Raw genomic sequence first — 21,390 nt, 5'->3', positions numbered from 1 at the left:
GCATTGAAAACTCTGCCCACCCACAAACAGGGACCCACATTTATTCAATAATGGTCGTAAACATAGAGGCAATACTGCCACCCAGTGACCTGTCAACTCAAGAAAGGAACAACCATGTTACTGAACATTAAGGACTTTTCCTACTCCCTGGACTTTCCCAAACTTGCTGATTTCAGTTTACTTAAATGCAGAAATACAAATGCCTCAAAAAGTCCAAAACACTTAAGAAGTTTTATTGAAAACAATAAAATACAGAAACACCAGATTCTCATTTTAAAGTAAAACTGACAGCATCTTCCAGAACTTTCCTAGTATTCCACCTTTCTTATCACTATTTAAAAAACAAAGCCAAGTTCCAGATCCAAAATAATCAATGAACCTGCTGGTAAACATTCTTCTTATGGTTAGAGCTACCACCCTACTTTTTTTTTTTTAATTGGACATTTGCACCTTTTCAAGAATGAGTAGCAATTTTTGATTAATATCTGTGAGAACTGGACTTACTTTCTTCATATTAATTAAAAAACAAAACCACACACACCCTAATCAAACTCAGAGGAAATATACATTTGTTCATTAAAGCTCACCTGCTTTAGATAACCGTTTCTGATCACACATTAGCATAGTAAGCCAATGTTTGATCCATGCTGTACAAGTTTTACAAAATGAAAAGACCTGTTAATTCCCGAGGGAAACCTTAAGGCAAAAACAAAAGCCTTACCCTACAAAAAGGGAAACAAAGCAAGTCATGGGGCCTGTGGAGACGGCTCAGATAAGTAAGCACCACAAGGATGAAGAAAATTTTTGTACAAATGAATGCGGGTTTAAAAAGGTGCACTGAACATCCATGTTTCCTGCAGAAATGATGATCGTGTCAGATAAAATGACTCCTGAAACAAGTTCTGCCTGGATTTCAATTAAACAGAATCCTGCTAGTTCTCTCCTACATAAAGCTGTGTGGTATCAGAGCTTTGTTCAGAGAGCTCTTCCTACTGTTCACTGTACAGACCTGGATCCCAGGCCTGTCCAACACCCCTACAGAGGACAGTGTAAGTGTGTGTGTGTCCTTTGGAAAACTGTCATCTCTTCTTCACCTCAACACTGGGACTAACTCCAAATTCCAGGCAGTCACTTCCTCTTTATGAGCTGTAGCAGAACTAACTTTTTATCTGGAGACTTCTTTAAGGCTACAAATGTTACAAGTTGGTCCCATTAAACAATGACCAAGAGGCAGCTGACATGGCGTGAATCAAACACGTGCACGTTTCAACAGAACACAGTTTACATTCATCTCTAAATCTGAGATTAAGAAACTAGTAGCTGGTTTCCAACTGGTTTCAATACTGGTTTGAAGTCTGAATAATTTTACTGTGTAGACATTAAATATTTTGTTTAAATATTAAACATTAAATCTTTTCCTGACTATCCAGACAGAAATAGAAAAAGCAGGAACTACAGGCAGAAGAAACAGTCTAGTTAACAGACTTGTGACTTCTACACCATCTGTAACAAGGGGAGGGACTTCGGCATGGGTTTCAAAATTGCCTGGGAGCTGCCTCCTAAAGTCACCTCTACTTGGCATAAACCATTTTTTCTACACAAGGTATGTGATTCCTACAAAAGAAAAGAAACCCAGAAAACAAAACAAAAAGAACTGGGGTGGTCTCCTGCTGTCTGATAAAAGGGCCAGTATTACACTCATTATTAATAAGTTATAGTGGGTATTCTGTAGCACTAAAGGGACGGTCACTTTACTTTGTACTACTGAGTCCTTGCCACGCAGAAGAGCTGTTCCTGAGAAAAAAAATACTTCAATCCTGGTTACTCCCAAGAGGACACCCTGAGCCTGGGTAGTGTCCTCCGGATGATGATTTCTGGCTGGCAGGAAGCTATTCTCTAGTAACTTCTAGGCTTACTGCACAAAGAGTTGAAGCACCACGCAAACTGGCTATTTCAGTAAATCTCAATGTCACTTGCATGTGCTCTTAATTATTCAGTCAACCTTTCCTAAATTAACATTAAAAAAACCCAAAAAACAACTTGCTTCTACAGGCACATTTCTTTAACTACTGAAATAATATGCTGGGCTGAGCTGATACGGCACTTCCTCAGGATGACTTAAGGATGCTTCTCCCAGAGCCAGTTCACACACTGGTTACCTCACGATCTTCTAAACTATCACTTAAAGTCAATTAGGCTGTAAACATCACTGAAGAGCTGGGTTTACGGATTAGGGAAACCGAGGAGCAACAGTAGCACAGGGCAAAACAAGCCTCGGAGGAAAAACCTTTTCTTTGTATTTTCCATTGCATTGTCAAGAGGCAAGGAGGGGAGCCACAACACTACTGGCTATTTAACCAATAAAGCTACACTGAACTGACAACTAATATACAAGTTTCAGAGCTTCTGTTAAATTCCCCAGCAGTAGGCCTAAGCTGCTGTCATCCTCCTCCTTCCCAGTAATATCTAGTTACCATTATAAACAGAGCTCATTTATCTGAAGTTGTGGCTCAACTGTCAGGGCACACTTGTAGTAGGGAGAGCACTCTTTTTTTTTTTTAATGCATCTTTTTCAGCTCAAGTGTCTGAATACTCTCCAAGTATCTGAATGACTTAGACGATGTGACAGATGACTTAAAAGTCACATACAGCTTCTACACTCAACTCTGCAGAATGTACTCTCACATTCCTTTAATAAGCCCCCTAGAAAACTGCTTTTCCCTTGAGACAAGTTTCCTTGGCAAGAAGTTGAAGTTCAAGAAATGGCTACCCAAAATCAAGAGTCCCACCCCAAATCACAGGTGGAGATATTACACCCGTTTCAAAACTTTCAAGTCCCTATACTGTACAAGCAGGCTCATGACTGAACACATAAGCTCTGCAACATGACAACTTTAGTGTAGAAACTGGTTTCTAGAGTTCCATCTCCTCTTCTGTGCAAGCAGCTGTCTCCAAACTATTGTAAACAGGCAACCCTGTTGGCCGAGGTTCCAAGAACAGTTCAGTTCTTTGAGGAAAGGCAGTGCCAGCAGCTGCGTGCTTAGTTTGGCTCTCTCCTGTGTAGTTCTTAGCATTAGATGACGGCTTTGGCTTATCAGAAAGGAGTTCAGGGAGAGGTTTCCAGAGCACAAGCTCCATGGAAGGACGGCTCCTAAGACAGGAAATATATATTTGTATCAACAACTTTACAAAGCAGAAATAAAAGACATACGTTGAAAAACTAATGTTTGCTAGCTAGTATATAAAAATTGACGGGAGGACTTCCCTGGTGGGCCGGGGGCTCCACATTGGGAAGACACTACCAATGCAGGGGCCCGGGTTCCACTCCTGTTCAGGGAATTAGATCCCACATGCTGCAACTAAAAGATGCCGCGTGCCGCAACTAAGATCTGGGCAGCCAAAAAAAAAAAATCCAAAAATAAAAACCAAAAAAAACCATCGGACGCGATATGATAAAAATAGGGAGAATTATGACAATCCAAACTTATCTTTACAAAGGCCACTCAAGTACATAAAATTTTAGAGTTCTGCACGCATTGTAAGCAAAGCAACTGGCTGCATTGAATGCTGTGATTAGAATATAAATGTTCAATATGAAAAACAGAGGCCCTTGATTTAACATTATAGTTTCTTCTTAAATTGTGGTTAGTATTAGCAGATGTCGGTTTTTATCTTGTACTAAACCATTATAAATAAAAAGAAACACTGGCTAAATACACTAAAAATCTCAGCAAGCCTTTCGCTTATTAGTACAGCTATGAAGTATATAATGCTTTGTGCAGTAAGCCACTGTCTGTGTCTACCACCCCACAACCTATTTCATCTAGTGATGGTCTGATGGTTTCTGGGACCCAAGTGCAAGGCAAAATAAAACACAAACAATGAAGAACACCCCACAAAGGTTAGCTTCTGGAAAACTACCAAGAGCAGCAAGTGCTAATGCTTTACACTGGGGGGCAATGTGACCTGCTTACTCGTGGCTAAACTATTTACCCACCCTCAGGGCTGGGTAGTTAATTATAAGCTCAAGCTAGGAGGCTAATGCAAAACCCCATGAGCTAACATCCAGCAATAGGAGAAACCACAGTGTCTAAAGACAGTCATCTACCTAGTACCAGTGGGACTGGTAGCCTAAGAGAAGTTTTCAGATATCTGACACTTACTCTCACAGTACCAAGTCTATTGAAAGTCTTTTCTAGGAAACACCTGCAGGGCACTTTATATCTTGCCTACTACAGTTGGCCCTCCGTATCTGTGGGGTTTTGATTTGGACCATTTTATATAAGAGATGTAAGCATCCCTGGATTTTGGTATCTGTAGGGGTCCTAGAAGCAATCCCCCATGGATATTGAGAGACAACTGTATTTTACAGAGTAAGGGCCACTTGAGACCATCGAAGTCCAAGGACGATGATTAGGCATTATCATCAATTACAGGCTACCATTAGTTTTATGTTAATGGAGCCCAGGCTGCTTTGCTTTTTAGGTTCTTACGCTTGCTTTCATTTCCTCTGTTGTCCTTACACTGTACTGTCACTGCTCACTATAACCATGAGTTTGTTCTGCTCTCACTTGCTGTTTTTGTGTTTCTACTCTGATGCCAGAGGAAACCAGGTAAGTGAGCTCATCAAATGGTCTAAATGAAGAGCAAAATGGCTCTTAGAGCTAAAGGCCTGAGGGGCCACACACTGTGAGATACAAATATGAGCTCTAGACTGTGGCCTCTGTGGTAACTTTTTTGACTGCTGGTAAACTTTTCACTTTTTTCCAACGTCTTAATGGTGGTTCAAGATAACTGAGAGAGCCACGTAAACAGGTAGTTTTCAAGTGTGGTTCTTACAACCTATCACAGTAATTTGAGAGAATGGGTTCTTTCTTGCCAATCCTCCCATTCCCAAGTATTAGACTATGAGTGCATTTCCGGACTTCAAAACAACCCAGGGGTAAATAGGCAAGGCAGCCACTCCTGTGAACTTCCAAATCCCACTTGCACAGCATTCTGCTCACCCCAATGAACTAAGAAAAGGTCTCCAACCTGGGCTAAACATAAAACCTACTGAGCTTTCACTCAGTTGGTGATCAGGAAGTGTTTAGAGACATTGGGTCTTCCTTTGAAGATCATAACAGGGGACTTCCCTAGTGGTCCAGTGGTAAAAAATCTGACTGCCAATGCAGGGGACATGGCTTTAATCCCCTGGTGCAGTATTTCACAAGCTGAGGGTCAAGCCCATGCAACGCAAACATGAAGCCTGTGCGCCCTAGAGCCTGTGCTCTGCAACAAGAAAGCATCACAACGGGAGAGCAGCCCCAACTGCTGCAGCCAGAGAAGGCTTGTGCACAACAATGAAAACCTAGCACAGCCAAAACTACATTTAAAAGAATTTTTAAAAAAGATCAGAGTTGAATGGAAACCAGAAACCAAAACTTACATGGACTCAATCATCTTTTTTGTGAAGATTTCATCAAATTCCCTCTTCAAACCTGTTTTCATGGTATCAGAAAGGACAAGGCTGGGGAGACGGTTAATATTTCTGTCAGCTTCAACTTCTTCATCTTCGTCAATTATTCTAAACAAAGGCAGACGCAAAGAAAAAAAATTATTTGGTTAAACATATATTCTGTTAATTGGACAAAATTTTTAAAATAAAAAAGGATAAACTCAACAGGTGCTACAGCAAAAGGTTAAGTAAAGTATGAAACTCGACTTTGGAGAGAAAGAAGTATATACACAAGAGCTACATTTGACAAAAAAGATACCAAATATGAAGGCTAAAACCCTCATAAACCAAAAAATTAATATTCAGAGATAGTAAATGAAAATATTTAGTACAGTTCTATGAAAAACACTTACTTTAACATTTAAAGTGCATACTTTAAGCTTCTTGATTTTTACTGTTTGACAGGCTGAGGATTAAGGAATCACCAGATGATGAATTAGACTTAACTTGAAAGAGAAGAGATGTTACACAGGGACAACAAGAAGCCAGATGGATATGCTGTCCATTTACCTGTCCTCAATTTCCTGAAGCCTCCTTCGGGCAACTTCACATTGTGGTTCCCCCGTTGTCTGATCCATCTCTTCACAAATAACATCTAACATGCCAGGTGCAGAAAGGCCACTAGTGCACGGATTTACTCCATGACCCTCTATATCCTGATGTGCACAAAGAATCCAGTCATTAGGACCAGCACAGAGCCCTGCTTCAGTTAGCCTTTTCTTTCTGACTGGACAACTGAAAAAAAAAAAAAAAAATCAATGAAAATCCTGACTGATACAAATGAAACATGTATCACCACCATTGCTAATAAAATTCTGCTATGAAAAAAACTCTTAACTTTTGACAGTATGTGATTACAAGATGGAAAATCACGCACTTTCTTTTCTGTCATTCTCACAGCCACCCTGAGATATTTCCCTTAACATCTGTCAAATTAGGTTGCACCTGCAAGATTTTGCCTTTCCAGATTAGAAGCCTTTGATATGAGAACTTAAGAGTCATTCTTACTTACTCAGCTCTGGAAAGGTCAAGTGGGAAGTAAAGAAACCAAGAATCACAAAGTAGCGATTCAGGGCCAGCCATACTTTTTCATACTGCTGCTGCTCCATTACACTGGGCATATGAGGAGGTGGTCTGCAGGCATCCTATATTCCCTTAGGGCAAAAACACATGCTTCATCAGGTCCGCAGCAAGTACGACAGGTGCAGGTGACACTGCTCATTTCTTGGTTCTTGCCAAAAATGGTAGAGGCTGTCATTTGCTCTATGGGTCCCTGCCTAATGGGGTGCACTTTTCTCCCAGCGTGCAACATAAACTATCTTCACTTTCTAGAAAATTTTACATTTCACTGAGACCATAAGAGTTCAATTCAGATTGCTTTGCACATGTGGAAACAAGAACGTAGAAAACTAAAGTGCCCCCTCTAAAGTGTCACATAAGGTGAGTTGTATTTTGGGCACCAGATTCCAGAGACAGATGCTGTATCCTCTATGCTTTTCATAGAGGATTCTCACTAAAACCTCCTGCCTTGTTAGGGAAGTTCAACTGCTCAAGCTCTTAACACATACTAGTATTTGTAAGCACTACAACATGCCCAACATTTAGTTGCTGTTTAGTCACTAAGTCATGTCCAACTCTTTTGCGACCTTATGGACTGTAGCCCGCCAGGCTCCTTTGCCCATGGAATTTTCCAGGCAAAAAACTGAAGGGGGTTGCCATTTCCTTCTCTGGCAAGCTTCCTGACCCAGGGATTGAACCTGTCTCCTGCACTGCAGGCCGATTCTTTACTACTGAGGGGTGTCCTGAACAGACAACCAGCCCTGCTCTGAGTATTTAGACCAAAAGTACGTTATTGCCTGGGTATCACCAAGCACAATCTCAATCATATGTTTAGCTTATTATTAGTTTTAACTCATAAGTGAGTATTAAGAATGTCTCTCCATAAATTAAACACTTCTTTAACATTTGGATAGTTCTAAGGTATGCGATGTTTTGGAAAGCAGAAGAAAAAGTTATACACATAAGAAATCATCTAAGAAGGAGCAGAACAACTTATAGAGATCAATGATGATTAAGTGCCAGAGAAAATGGGACATAAAAGACTTTAAAGTTCTGATAAGAGCCACTGAAGTGGCAAGCAGGCAACACACTTCTGGGCATTCGACATCCAACTGTCCAGTCCCTTATCCTCTCAGGGCCTCAATCTCTCCATCTGCAAATTAAAGATGGTTAACTTTTAAAGTCAATGGTTTTTACACTTCAGAATTTTTATTTATGACATTAGAATTATTTAATAATCTCCTAGGAAACTTCCCTGGTGGCTCAGACAGTAAACAATCTGCCTGCAATGCAAGAGACCTCAGTTTCATCCCTAGGTCAGGAAGATCCTCTGGAGAAGGGAATGGCCCACTCCAGTATTCTTGCCTGGAGAATTTCGTGGACAGAGGAGAGTCTTGGGCTACAGTCCGTGGGGTCGCAAAGAGTTGGACGTGACTAAGCAACTAGCACTTCCACACTTTCAAAAGATAAAAGCAAAGAGGTCCTTGTGCATCCACAGCAATCCCAAAGCTATAAAGAACATAAATGTTGTCTGGTCTAGAGGTTTTTTATTTTAAATTTTTTGGCCATGCCACATGACATGCAGGATTTTAGTTCCCTAATCAGGAATCAAACCCACGCCCCCTACATTGGAAGCACAGAGTCCTAACCACTGGACCACCCGAGAAGTCTCAGATGTTTTTTAAACTGAGGCAACTTTCAAATCTACTGTCTTGTAGGTCTATGTATCAACCTGGTGAGAAAATTAAAAGTTTCTGTTGGCCAAAAAAAAAAAAAAAAAAAAATCACACAAAAGGTGAAAGACAACAAATCTGGGAAAAACACAACATACATAAAAAAGACCAATAAGTCAATAAAAGATCTGCAGAAACAAAGAATTCACCCAAAATGAAACACAAATGGCTTAAAGGAAAAGATGGCTTAAAGGAAAAGACGTTCAAAATCACATATAATTTACAAAACTTAAATTAAAAGTGATCTAATTTCTTTAATTATAAAATGCTTGCACTCATAAAAATACATATAATAATTATAAAACAAAAATCCATGAAAGTAATATTCAAGATACAGAATGCCATCAGCATCCCTATATGGTACTCTAGTCCCTCCTCCCTGTAAGTACACACTGCTGCTGCTAAGTTTCTTCAGTCGTGTCCGACTCTGTGCGACCCCATAGACGGCAGCCCACCAGGCTCCGCCGTCCCTGGGATTCTCCAGGCAAGAACACTGGAGTGGGTTGCCATTTCCTCCTCCAATGCATGAAAGTCAAAAGTGAAAGTGAAGTCGCTCGGTCGGGTCTGACTCTTAGCGACCCCATGGACTGCAGCCTACCAGGCTCCTCCGTCCATGGGATTTTCTAGGCAAGAGTACTGGAGTGGGGTGCCATTGCCTAACTACACACAGTCTTTTATAATAACCACGTCATTTTAAAAAATATACATTATCATGTATGTAAATATTCAATATTAAAAGTTTTCAGTTCTGCCTGGTTTTGACCCTTATATAAGGAATTATACTGAATATGTATACATTCGTGCTATGTTTCTTTTGTTCCTACTACGCTTATAAGACACATCTGGGTTGGTAAGTGTGGTTCAGTGTTTCTTTTTTGCTGAACTGAACTCAGCAAAAATTTATTATGTTCAGACACTGTTAAGGGACATTCCAATTTTGAGCCATCATGAACAAGGATGCCATAAACTTTCTTGTACATGTCTTCTGATGAGCATGTGTAGTCAAAAAAAGAACTGCTGGGTAAATGGGTATGTGTGCCTTCAACTCATTCAAAACTGCTTCCCAAAGTGTTGTAGCAATTTACATTCTTATCCAATAGTGTCTGTGAGTTCCTGGTGCTACAGAACCCTCCAATATCTAGTAGTGGAGTACTTTCTCACTGTGCTTTTAATATGCATTTCCCTAAAGACTGATGAGGTCGAATATCTTTTCATTTGTTTGGTCATTTTGATATCCTCTTTAGGGGACGTCTTTTACTCATTTTCTTTTTTAGACATGCAGTATTTTCCCTATCAGTTAAGAGGTGATCAAAAAGTTTGAAAATACAATTCTGATGAGAAGATGGAGAAACACACATTCCCAAAGTTTAAAGGAGTATAAATTGCCAACAACTCTTGCTTAAAATTCAAAATGCATACATTTAAAGATTGAGCAATTTCCCATCTAGGAATCCATTTATCTAATTACAAACACAAAGAACTTAAGACTAGGTCACTTTAGATTTATTAGTATTAAAATCCATCACGGGGAGACTGGTTAATTACCTATTCCTAGCCTTACAACAGAATTCCACTCAACTGTTGAAAAAGAAATGAGATAGAACTGTGTGTGTCCATATGCAACAAGTTACAGGAGTAAAATGAAAACACCAGTGTTGCAGTGTTAACAGTATGTTACTAATAAATGTAAAAATCCAGAATTATACAGCTATAAACTTGCACATTTTTACATTATCTTCCTTAAGGGGAAACAGGCAATAAGGATAACCCTCTGGGGAGAACTGGGAGCATAAGATTTTGCCTTCTGCGAATTTTTAAAAATTTTGTGCATGTAATAATACTCATATGCCTCAAAGTTCAAACATGACAATCGCTTATGCTGTAAGAAGCGTCCCTCTGACCTGCCCAGCTCACTGCTCTAAAAGGCAACCTGTGTTGTCAGTTCCTTGGGCCTCCTTTCAGAGACACCTGATGTTCCACCTTTTCACTTAAAAACAAATAGTTATGGACATAAAATAGGTTAAATTAAGTGACCGTTAAGTGACTAAAAAAGCACTTGAAACTTACTCATCCTCCTCCTCCTCCTCTCGCTTGTGTTTCTTTCTACAGTGAGTTGAAATACTGTTAAAACAAACAAACAAACTCAGTCAGTTGAGAAATTTACTGAGCTGGTACTTTCAGCATCCACTTTCAGGCTCCGATCATCTTGCCCACCCCACTACTATCAGCTCTCCCCTCCCTTGCCCTGTGGTATGGATATACAGGTCACACGGTCAGTCAGGTAAAGTGTTGGCTGGTCCTGACAAAAATCACACTGAAAGCTAAATTCATTCGGTCAAGACCGGGGGAGATAAACTGGGGCGACCAGCGTAGGGAAAACCTATCGGGGCAGTTTATGATCCCACTCGAAGGACCCATTTCTCTCCCAAGTTGCGGATGAGGAAACTCAAGAGTCCGAGAGTCGCTGAAAGTTACCAACAACAGCTGCCCGGCCGCAGTCCGGTCGGAGCGAGGCGTGTGCGCGCCCAGGGCAGCTCCAGGCCCGGGTCGGGCCGGCTCCCATCCCCGCACGCCCTGGGTGAGCAGACCTCTCCTCACTTCGGGCGCAAGCGCGCCGAGGTCGGAACCGGACCCCGCGCTGTGCGACCTCCGCGATTTACGGCAACCGCCTGTGGGGCTCTGTCTCCTCATCCTCAACTTGAGGTTGAAGAGCCCCCGCCAGGGTCGCGAAAAGGGTCAACTAGCCCGCGCCAGAGCCTACACCCGCGCCCGCCGCCCGCCGGCCTCCTCACCGTCCGCGCGCCGCGCTCCCGCCGGAGCTGCTCGGGGTGGCGCGAAGTCCCGGCCGCGGGGCCAGCTCGGCGCCCTCCGTCCCCGGCGGGAAGGCCCGACCGGCGAAGGCCGGCGGCGGCTGCAGGAAGTCCGACCCACCGCTCAGGGGAAGGCCGCTAAACGGCCGGCCGAGCGCCGCCATGGCCGGGGAGACGAGGAGGCTGCGCCCACGGCCCCGGCCGTCCGCGTCCCCGGGCTCGGCAGCAGCGGCCACAGCGACTGCCGAAAGGTACCCGCCTCTGAGCCCGCTTCCCGACCCCACGTCACGCCTTCTAGAACCCTCCACCCCAAGCCGCCCGGAGCACGCCGGGATTTGTTGTGTGTGGCGAACTGCTGGCGCGAGGGCTGCTGGGAGCTGAAGTCCTTGAGGACTACAAACAAGATGGCTTGTCGTCTTCGGGGCTGGAGGATGGCCCTACCTAGCAGAGGTCCTAGGTCCAAATCCTCACTCCTCAAGTAACCTCTGTACCTCAGTTTTCTCAGTAGTAAAACCCGAAAACAGTAGTACCTATGTTTTTAAGATTGATAGGAGAAGTAAATGAATTAAAACTTCTAGAGCCCTTAGAAGTTCTAAGTTAGAACACTTCTTGGCACATATAACTGTTAGTCGCTCAGTCGTGCCCGACTCTTTGCGACCCCATGGACTGCAGCCTGCCAGGATCCTCTGTTCATGGACTTTTCCAGGCAAGAAAAATACTGGAGTGGGTTGCCATTTCCTTCTCCAGTCTTCGGTGTTTTAATGTAAATGAAGTTGGTGACACTTTAGAGGAAACGGCATGGAAGATCAGGAAAACCCTCAGAGTTCTCCTGAGCGGTACTGGCAAGCCTTCCAGCCTCTCTCTGGGGGCATCTAGAGACAACTGCTTGCTAAAGGGCTAGCAGAGTTGGCCGTCCCAACCACTGATCACGACAGTTATTTCCCATCTCAGGAAACGGCACCATCGTCTAGTCTGAGTTGCTTATACCAAAGTCAATGCCCTTCAGTCAAAGACCACCAAGAACTCACACTTGTGTTGCATATGGACACATAGAGTTCTACTTCATTTCCATTTCAACTGTTGAGTGGAATTCTATTGTAAGGCTGTGTGTGCTTAGTAGCTCAGTCGTGTCCTACTCTTTGCGACTCCATGGGACTGTAGTCCGCCAGGCTTCTGTGTTCATGGGGATTCTCCAGACAGGAATATTGGAGTGGGTTGCCATGCCCTCCTCCCGGAGATCTTCCCACCCTAGGGCTCAAACCCAGTCTCCCGCATTGCAGGTGGACTGATAACCGTCTGAGCCACCAGGAAAGCCCCATTGTAAGGCTAAGTGTAGACAAATCTAAGTTTTTTGTATATATTTGCAAGTAGGTAAATGGATTCCTAGGTGGAAAATTGCTGACAATGTTTTTAAAATAAACATGGTCAAAAATAAATAAATAAAATAAACATGTTCAATACAATGAGATGCAATGCACTGAATGTTTGTGTCCATTGCACCTCATTGTATATTAACCCAGATGGAGTAGAACATGAGGTTAAAAACAAGAAGTTGAAAGAAGCAAACATCAGCAACGAGCATTTATTGAGCACTTACTTCCCTGGTGGCTCAGATGGTAAAGCGTCTGCCTGCAATGCAGGAGAACTGGGTTCAATCCCTGGGTTGGGAAGATGCCCTGGAGAAGGAAATGACAACCCATTCCAGTACTCTTGCCTGGAAAATTCCATGGACTGAGGAGCCTGGTAAGCTACAGTCCTATGGGGTGGCAAAGAGTTGGACACAACTGAACAACTTCACTTTCACTTTCTTTCACTACGCTAGGGCACTGCTTATCATTAACTCCACCACAACTCTGTACTTCCCTGGTGGTTCAGACAGTAAAGAATCTGCCCATAATGCAGGAGACCCAGGTTTGATCCTTGGGTCGGGAAGATCCCCTGGGGGAGGAAATGGCAACCCACTCCAGTATTCTTGCCTAGAGAATCCCATGGACAGAGGAGCCTGTCAGGCTATAGTCCATGGGGTCACAAAGAGTCTGACAAAACTGAGCGACTAACATACACGTGTGCTAGGGCACTGCTTCTCATCATCACCACTTTGCAGAATAAGAGGCTGAGATTCAGAGAGGTGAAGGACCAATCTCAAGGTCTCACAGTTCATAATGGTTGTTCTGGAAATGTTTGATTGATTCCAAAACTAGTTATATTATCACCGCTTTCTACAAGGAAATAGAAACTTTTTTTCCCCTGCTGAGCATCCTCCAAATGCATATTCTAGGGAAGATCCTTGCATTAGTCAGGGTTCTGCAGAGAAATAGAAACTACAGGATGTGTATGTATGTGTGTATGTATATATATATATATATAAAAGAGGAGATCTATTATTGGAATTGACTCAGTTGGTTACGGAAGCCAAGAAGTCCCACCATCTGCCCTCTATAACTAGAGAACCAGAAAGCCAATGATGTAATTTAGTCTGAGTCTGAAGGCCTGGTAATCAGGGAGCTGCTGATATGAGTCCATGTCTGAGTGTGAAAGCCTGAGCACAAGGGCAGAAAATGGATGACTCGGCTCAAGCAGAAGGAGGGAGCCCGTTTGCCCTTTCTCCTCCTTTTTGTTCTATTAGGGTCCCCATGGCTCAGTCAGTAAAGAATCAGCCTGCAATTCAGGAGACTGCCTGCCACGCAGGAGACGCAGGTTTGATCCCTGGGTCAGGAAGATCCACTGGAGGATGAAATGGCAACCCACTCCAGTATTCTTGCCTGGGAGATCCCATGGACAGAAAAGCCTGGCAGACTACAGTCCCTGGGGTTGCAAGAGTCGGACACGACTTAGCCACTAAACCACCACCAGAACCCCCAGTGGATTGGAGGATGCTCCCCACATCAAAGAGCCATTTGTATTACTCAGTTCCCCAATTCAAATTCCAATCTCTTCCAGAAACATCCTTAGAGGCACACCCAGAAATATTTCACCAGCTATCAGGAAATCACTTAGCCTAGTCAAGCTGACATATAAAATTAACCATCACAATCCCTAAAAAATTGATGTTCCTGCTTTACAAAATACAACAACCTGTATAGAACAGAGAAAAACCTGTATGTTCAGGGCTTGCCAATGACATTCCAAATAGAGGACCCCCTTTTCAAAAGCAGCATCTGGGGGCCTCCCTGGTGGCTCAGTGGTAAAGAATCCGCCTGCCAGTGCAGGAGACACAGGTTCAGTCCCTACTCCAGGAAGACCCCAAATGCTGTGGCGCAACTAAGCCCGTGAGCCACAACTAGCAGAGCCAGAAATGAATAAATAAAGTTATTAAAAAAAAAAGAAACAAGGAAGAGTAAACTAGATATAAAGCAAGCAGAAGGGAGGAAGTAATAAAGATTAAAGCTGAAATAAAGAAAGAATAGAAAAGGGACTTCCCTGGTAGTTCAGTGGTGAAGACTCCACACTTCCCAGGCAGGGGCATGGGTTTCATCCCTGTTTGGGGAACTAAGATCCCACATGCTGCAACTGAGACCTGGTGCAGCCAAATAAATAAACAGTTTTTTAAAAATCAAGAGAAATCAATGAAATGCAAACTTGATTCTTTGAAAAAGCTAATGCAATGTGACAAACCTTTAGCAGGACAGATCAAGAAACAGAAAGCAAAGACTCAAATTATTAAAATCAGGAATGAAAGAGGGAATTATAAGGGAAAACCACAAATACCTGTATGCCAACAAATTAGATAATTTAGATGAAACATACATTCATGAACAAATTAATAAAACTGATTCAAGAAGAAACAGAAATTTTGAATAGGCCTATGATAAGAGACTGAATTAGTAACAAACAATCTTCCTACAAAGAAAAGACCAGGTCCACATGGCTTCACCAGTGAAGTCTACTGAATATTTAAAGAAAAATTGACACCAATCCTTCACAAACTTCCAGAAAATAGAAGAGGAGGGAAAATTTCCCAATCCATTATACAAGTCCAGTATTACTTTGATGCCTAAATCAGATGCTAACTAAAGAATGTCACTCATCATCTGGCTTTAAAAGGATTAGGTCATTAGCCACTGCAGTAGCTGACTTTCTGCCCTGAAAGAACTTCAGAGCAGAGATTAGGAATGAGGCACTCTGCTCTGGCAAATCTGGCAGAACAGGTCTGCAGATAAATAGTTTCAGGAAAGAATTTTATGAACCCAAACTCTTGCATCAAAGCACTAAAATCATTAACTAGGATATCTGTTTCTATTTTAAAATAGTACAATATTTAAATTTAAAAATCAATTGTATTTCTATACTCTAGCAACGGCGCCCCACTCCAGTCCTCTTGCCTGGAAAATCCCATGGACGGAGAAGCCTTGAAGGCTGCAGTCCACGGGGTCCTGGAAGGTCAGACACGACTGAGCAACTTCACTTTCACTTTTCACCTTCATGCATTGGAGAAGGAAATGGCAACCCACTCCAGTGTTCTTGCCTGGAGAATCCCAGGGGCGGCGGAGCCTGGTGGACGGTCGACCATGGGGTCGCACCAGAGTCGGACACGACTGAAGTGACTTAGCAGCTTAGCAGCAGCAATAAATAATCTTGAAAATGAAATTAAGAAAATCATTTCGTTTACAGGAACATCAGAAAGAGTAAAATACTTAGGAATAACTCTTAACAAAATAAGCATGTGACTTTTACACTGAAATTATAAAACATTTGAAAGAAATTAAAGACAATCTAAATAAATGAAAAGTCTGCCTATGTTCATGGATCAAAACACTTAATATTGTTTAATGGTTTTTAAATTAAAAAAATTTTTTTTTTTGCTTCATCCAAGACATGTGGGACGTTAGTTCTCTGATCAGGGATTGAACTCATGCCTCCTGCATTGGTAGGTAGAGCCCTAATCACTGAACCGCTGGGGAAGTCCAATATTGTTGTTTTAATACTGAATACTCCTCACATTGATCTGCAGATTCAATGCAATCCTTATAAAAATTCTAGCTTTTTTTTGCAGATATTGACAAAATGATTTTAAAATTCATACAGAAATGCAACTGTTGTGTAACAAAGATTTTGGCCTTTATCTCTGGTTCTGGAGGGTGTTTCCGTATCCTGAGAATTACCTGACTGATAGGTGTGTGTGTATTATGAGCTCTATGGATTATTCCTGAGTTTATGCTAATGAATGAGGTGATCCCAAATTGGGGCTGGTCATCAAAAAGACCAGCTATGTGATTAGAGGGTTGGGGCTTTGAGCCAGCCTAGCACCCAGGGAGAAAAAAAGAGACTGAAGATTGAATCCAACCACATGGCCAATGATTCAGTCAACAATATTTACACAGTAGTTCAGTTCAGTTGCTCAGTCGTGTCTGACTCTTTGCGACCCCACAGACTGCAGCACACCAGGCTTCCCTGTCCATCACTAACTCTCGGAGTTTACCCAAACTCATGTCCATCGAGTCAGTGATGCCATCCAACCATCTCACCCTCTGTTGTCCCCGTCTCCTCCCGCCTTCAATCTTTCCCAGCATCAGGATCTTTTCCAATGTCAGTTCTTCAAATCAGGTGGCCAAAGTATTGGAGTTTCATCTTTAACCTCAATCCTTCCAATGAATATTCAGGACTGATTTCCTTTAGGATGGACTGGTTGGATCTCCTTGCAGTCCAAGGGACTCCCAAGAGTCTTCTCCAGCACCACAGTTCAAAAGCATTAATTCTTTGGCTCTCAGCTTTCTTTATAGTCCAACTCTCAACATCCATACATGACTACTGGAAAAACCATAGCTTTAACTAGACGGACCTCTGTTGGCAAAGTAATATCTCTGCTTTTTAATATGCTGTCTAGGCTGGTTTTACACAGTAAAACCCCAGTAAAAACTGGATGCCAGAGCTCATTGGAGCTTTCTGATGATGAACACATAGATATGCTGGAGGATGAAGCACTCTGAATGCATGGGGAGAGGTCATGGAAACTGCACTCAAGAACACCCCTCCTCCCCACTACATCTTATACTAGACGTAAGATGTACCCTTTCGTTTGTACCCTTACAACGCAGCTATAATCAAAGTATAACTTCCCCTCAATTCTGGGAATCATTCCAGTGAATTGTTGAACCTAAGAGGTGTCACGGGAACCTCCTGGATTTGTGGCTAGTCTGTCATAAGCATAGGTGACCCCACTTGACTCTGGCATCTGAAATAAGGGAAATCTTGTTTGACCCAATCCTGTGCCCTTAAACCTGGTGAGTCTGATGCCAACTGTAGATGGTTAGTGTCAGAATTACACCGCAGTATTGCACTCCTGTCAGAATAGCAAGGGACCCGGAAAGCCAAACAATCTTATAGAAGAAGAACAGAGTTAGTGAACTCAGCCTCTCTTCTATGATGAGAAAAACACATGGGGTTCTGAGTTGCTGCCCAGACATTTTACAGGGTGATAACCCTGCTCACACCCAGAGTCTGAACATCTAGATAAGGACTTGAGTTTGGGGTGCTTGCTGCTCAGTTCCCACTTTGCTTTTCCCAGGGCACCTTTTAAAGTAACCACTTAAGAGTTAAGTGGTTAAGTAAAAAATTAGTGATCTCCACCCCAATTACTTTATAAGTAATAAGTGCTTGCTACCCTGCTCTTTGAGGCTTCCAAGGTGGCTCAGTGGTAAAGAATCTGCCTTCAATGCAAGAGATGTGGGTTCGATTCCTGGGTCAGGAAGATACCCTGGAGGAGGACATGCAATCCATGCCAGTATTCTTGCCTGGAGAATCCCATGGACAGAGGAGCCAGGCGGGCTACAGTTCATGGGGTCACAAAGAGTCGGACACAGCTGAGCAACTGAGCACATAAACCCTGCTCTCTATCTCCAGCTCACTCCTGAGGTGAGACTGGAGAGTGCCCTTCCCCCACTCATTAAAAACCACCCCACCTCCCATCTGGGATCTATAAGTAAAAATTCTTATAACTTACTTCCTTTGTGTGGGCATATTGAAACTTTGCCTTCAATCAAAATCACCCCATGAGTTTCACTTCCCCAAAGTGGGAGCTCAGATGCTGAGGGAACTACCTTGGTACCCCCATGTGGTGTTCTGTGCCCCGTTATTCAGCAGGTCATAATCTGCATATTCTTAATTCAATACACCATCTCCTCAGCACATGTTCCAATTTCAAAACAGCTACTCTGCTCTTCAAAGCCCTAATTTCTCCATCCGTGAAATGGGGCTGATAGTTCCTGCCTGAAAGGGTCCATTGGAGGATTCAGGGATAAGGGGAGTATAACGTACTTATTAAATGCCCGTCCACCAGATCTCTTTGCCCTGCCCAGACATTCTTCCTCAGCTGCTGGCATCCTCCAGTTGCCTACTGAACATCTACAGGAAGTTCCAAGGACACAAACCCAACCTGTCCAAATGGAGCTCAGTCCCTCCCTCAGCCCCTACCCCAAGCTGCAGCTCCTCTTCCCGGGTCAAGGCTTCTCCATCCCCCCAGTGCTCACACCAGGCACTTGAGGTCCCCTTATTCAGCCCTCACCATAGCCAATTACCTGCCAAGTCCTAATGGTCACACCTCCTAGAATGCTCTTGGATCTGTCTACTTACTGTCCCCTCACCACCACGTTGCTTTTGATCAGAAACCATGAGCTGTCAGCTCTACCCAGGTCTCCAGATGTGTCTCTTTTTCTAGTTGTCTACACCCTACTGATCTGGCTGCCTCCTTCTCAACACCATCCCTACCCCTTCCTTGCTCCTGCTGTCACCTCCTTGCAGTAAGAGTCTTCTTCACTTGCGTGCATGCCATTTCTCCTGCTAACCTACCAGAAAATGCAAATGCCTTCTAACCTTCAAGATTCAGCTTACCATGAGGCACCACTTCCAGGAAGCCCCTGTGATTCCACCTCTAACCCTTGGTCAAGGTTAGGGGCTGCTCTTCTCTGCTCCCACGTCATTCTGTGCTTCCCACGAATATTTGGTGAGTGCATCGCCAGGCCTTGTGCTGAGCACTTCGTGTCCATTATTTTATATCCTCTTCACTCTTGATGTCATATTTGTACTTTGTCATGATTAAGGCTGGTGCTATAGTTATGCTTGTCTTACAGATGAGAAAAATGTACTTAACTGCTCGAGGTCACACGGTAAGAGGAACTTCCAGATGCAAAACCCAGTTCTGTCTGAATCTCTGAAATCTGTGGTATCACAAGTAACCTAACTTCCTTCCTCAGTCCACCGGATAAGCTGTCTCATTTTTTAAAAAAACCATTGAATTGTACACTTTATTATTCTTTTTTTACTTAAAAATTTTTTTTGGCCATACCACTTGGTATGTGGGATCTTAGTTCCCTGATCAGGGATTGAACTTATGACCTCCTGCATTGGCAACACAGTCTTAACCATTGGATCACCAGGAAGTTCCTGAACTGTCTTATTTTTTACCTTACTGCTCTCACATCACCTCCTCTGCAAAAGCCTTTCTTGCTTCTGTCCTTTCGCCAGCTGACTTAGCTCTTTCTTGCTTGTCTGTTTCCATGGGCAGCCCCAGGGAAATTTTCTGTTAAAATCCCAGTTCCAGCTTCTCTTAAAAACAATACAGAGATGGTCAACACGGCATCTGAATCTCAGCATGGCAGCAAGGACCAGGGTCAAGTAGCATCTCCCTTTCCCCCTTCAGCTTTGGGATGGGGCATGTTTTAAGTCCTCCAAGACCTCACCCCTCTCTGATGGCAGCCCCTTCCACCACCAACGCTCTGTGTGTTTCCTGCCTGGAGCCCTCACCCCTATCAACTCTCCTGACTTTCTCTTGCCTTCCGACTGTGGCCCCTAGAAAGGAAAAATGGTGTCGTCTCTTTCTTTTTTCATCTGGCCCCATCTGATATAACCAACATGTTATCAAAAGTGACAGAACTGAAGGAATTCTTTGCCAAAGCAAAGCTTTAGTCTGCTGCAGCTGTTTGTACCTTGCCACTGAACACATTAGGTGGTCACTCAGCAGCATCTTTCTTTTTGCCTGCTGCTGTTGCTGCTGCTAAGTCGCTTCAGTTGTGTCTGACTCTGTGCGACCCCATAGATGACAGCCCACCAGGCTCCGCCGTCCCTGGGATTCTCCAGGCAAGAACACTGGAGTGGGTTTCTATTTCCTTCTCCAGTGCATGAAAGTGAAAAGTAAAAGTGAAGTCACTCAGTCATGTCCTACTCTTCGAGACCTCATGGACTGCAGCCTACCAGACTCCTCCGCCCATGGGATTTTCCAGGCAAGAGTACTGGAGTGGGGTGCCATTGCCTTCTCCATTCTTTTTGCCTGATGGTGGTCAAACAGGAAAAAGCCCTTTAGCAATTATAGATTACTGGTCATATAACTCCCTCAACTGTGACAGGACTGCCCCTTGGCTTCTGTGGAGAAAACAGTTAACTCAGCTGCCCTGAGATTGAGTGAAGCTATAGTGAAGTTGCTCAGTCGTGTACGACTCTTTGCAACCTCATGGACTGTAACCTGCCAGGCTCCTCCATCCATGGGATTTTCCAGGCAAAAGTACTGGAGTGGGTTGCCATTTCCTTCTCTAGTGTATCTTCCAGACCCAGGGATTGAACCCAGGTCTCCCACATTGCAGGCAGATGCTTTACCATCTGAGCCACCAGGGAATCCCAAGATTGAATATCCTTATAAAGTCCTGCTCACAAGGTTGGCCCTTGATTGGTGCCTGGGAACTTGGATTTGGGGAGTTTCCCTGGTGGCTCAGATGATAAAGAATCTGCTTGCAATGCAGAAGACCCGGGTTTGATCCCTGAGTCAGGAAGATCCCCCGGAGGAGGAAATGGCAACTCATTCCAGTATTCTTGCCTGGAGAATTCTATGGACAGAGGAGCCTGGAGGGCTATAGTCCACGGGGTCAAAAAGAGTCGGACATGACTGAGCAACTAACACTTTCCCTATTTCCAGAACGGATAAGTGGTTCACTCTACCTAAGTTATTTGTACAACAATGTTGTTGTTGTTCAGCCGCTCAGTTGTGTCCTACTCTTTGTGATCCCATGGACTGCAGCACCAGTCTTCCTTGTCCTTCACTGACTCCCAGGGTTTGCTCAACCTCATGTCCTTTGAGTCAATGATGCCATCCAACCATCTTGTCCTCTGTCGTCCCCTTCTCCTCCTGCCTTCCATCTTTCCCAGCATCAGGGTCTTTTCCAATGAGTCAGCTCTTTGCATCAGGTGGCCAAAGTATTGGAGCTTCAGCTTCATCATCAGTACTTCCAATGAGTATTCAAGAGTTGATTTCCTTTAGGGTTGACTGGTTTGATCTCCTTGCAGTCCAAGGGGCTCTCAAGAGTCT

The 21,390-nt window shown here is 43.5% G+C and overlaps 1 protein-coding gene across 1 annotated transcript; it reads right to left on the bottom strand.

Annotated features, from left to right (window-relative positions):
- Positions 1-212: 212 nt before the first annotated feature.
- CCDC117 (coiled-coil domain containing 117) lies at positions 213-11,404 on the bottom strand. The gene is made up of 5 exons (XM_055549418.1): positions 11,082-11,404; positions 10,357-10,410; positions 6,008-6,232; positions 5,429-5,566; positions 213-3,151 (listed from the first exon to the last, which is right to left on the bottom strand). Exons 1-5 carry the CDS (start codon positions 11,261-11,263, stop codon positions 2,914-2,916), a joined length of 837 nt encoding a protein of 278 aa, XP_055405393.1. The 5' UTR covers positions 11,264-11,404; the 3' UTR covers positions 213-2,913.
- Positions 11,405-21,390: the final 9,986 nt, after the last annotated feature.

Source organism: Bubalus kerabau, chromosome 16 (genome assembly GCF_029407905.1).
Source record: "Bubalus kerabau isolate K-KA32 ecotype Philippines breed swamp buffalo chromosome 16, PCC_UOA_SB_1v2, whole genome shotgun sequence".
NCBI classification, from domain to species: Eukaryota; Metazoa; Chordata; class Mammalia; order Artiodactyla; family Bovidae; genus Bubalus; species Bubalus kerabau.
Note: the sequence above shows the minus strand (reverse complement) of the source record. Positions and strands in the feature narration are given on the sequence as shown.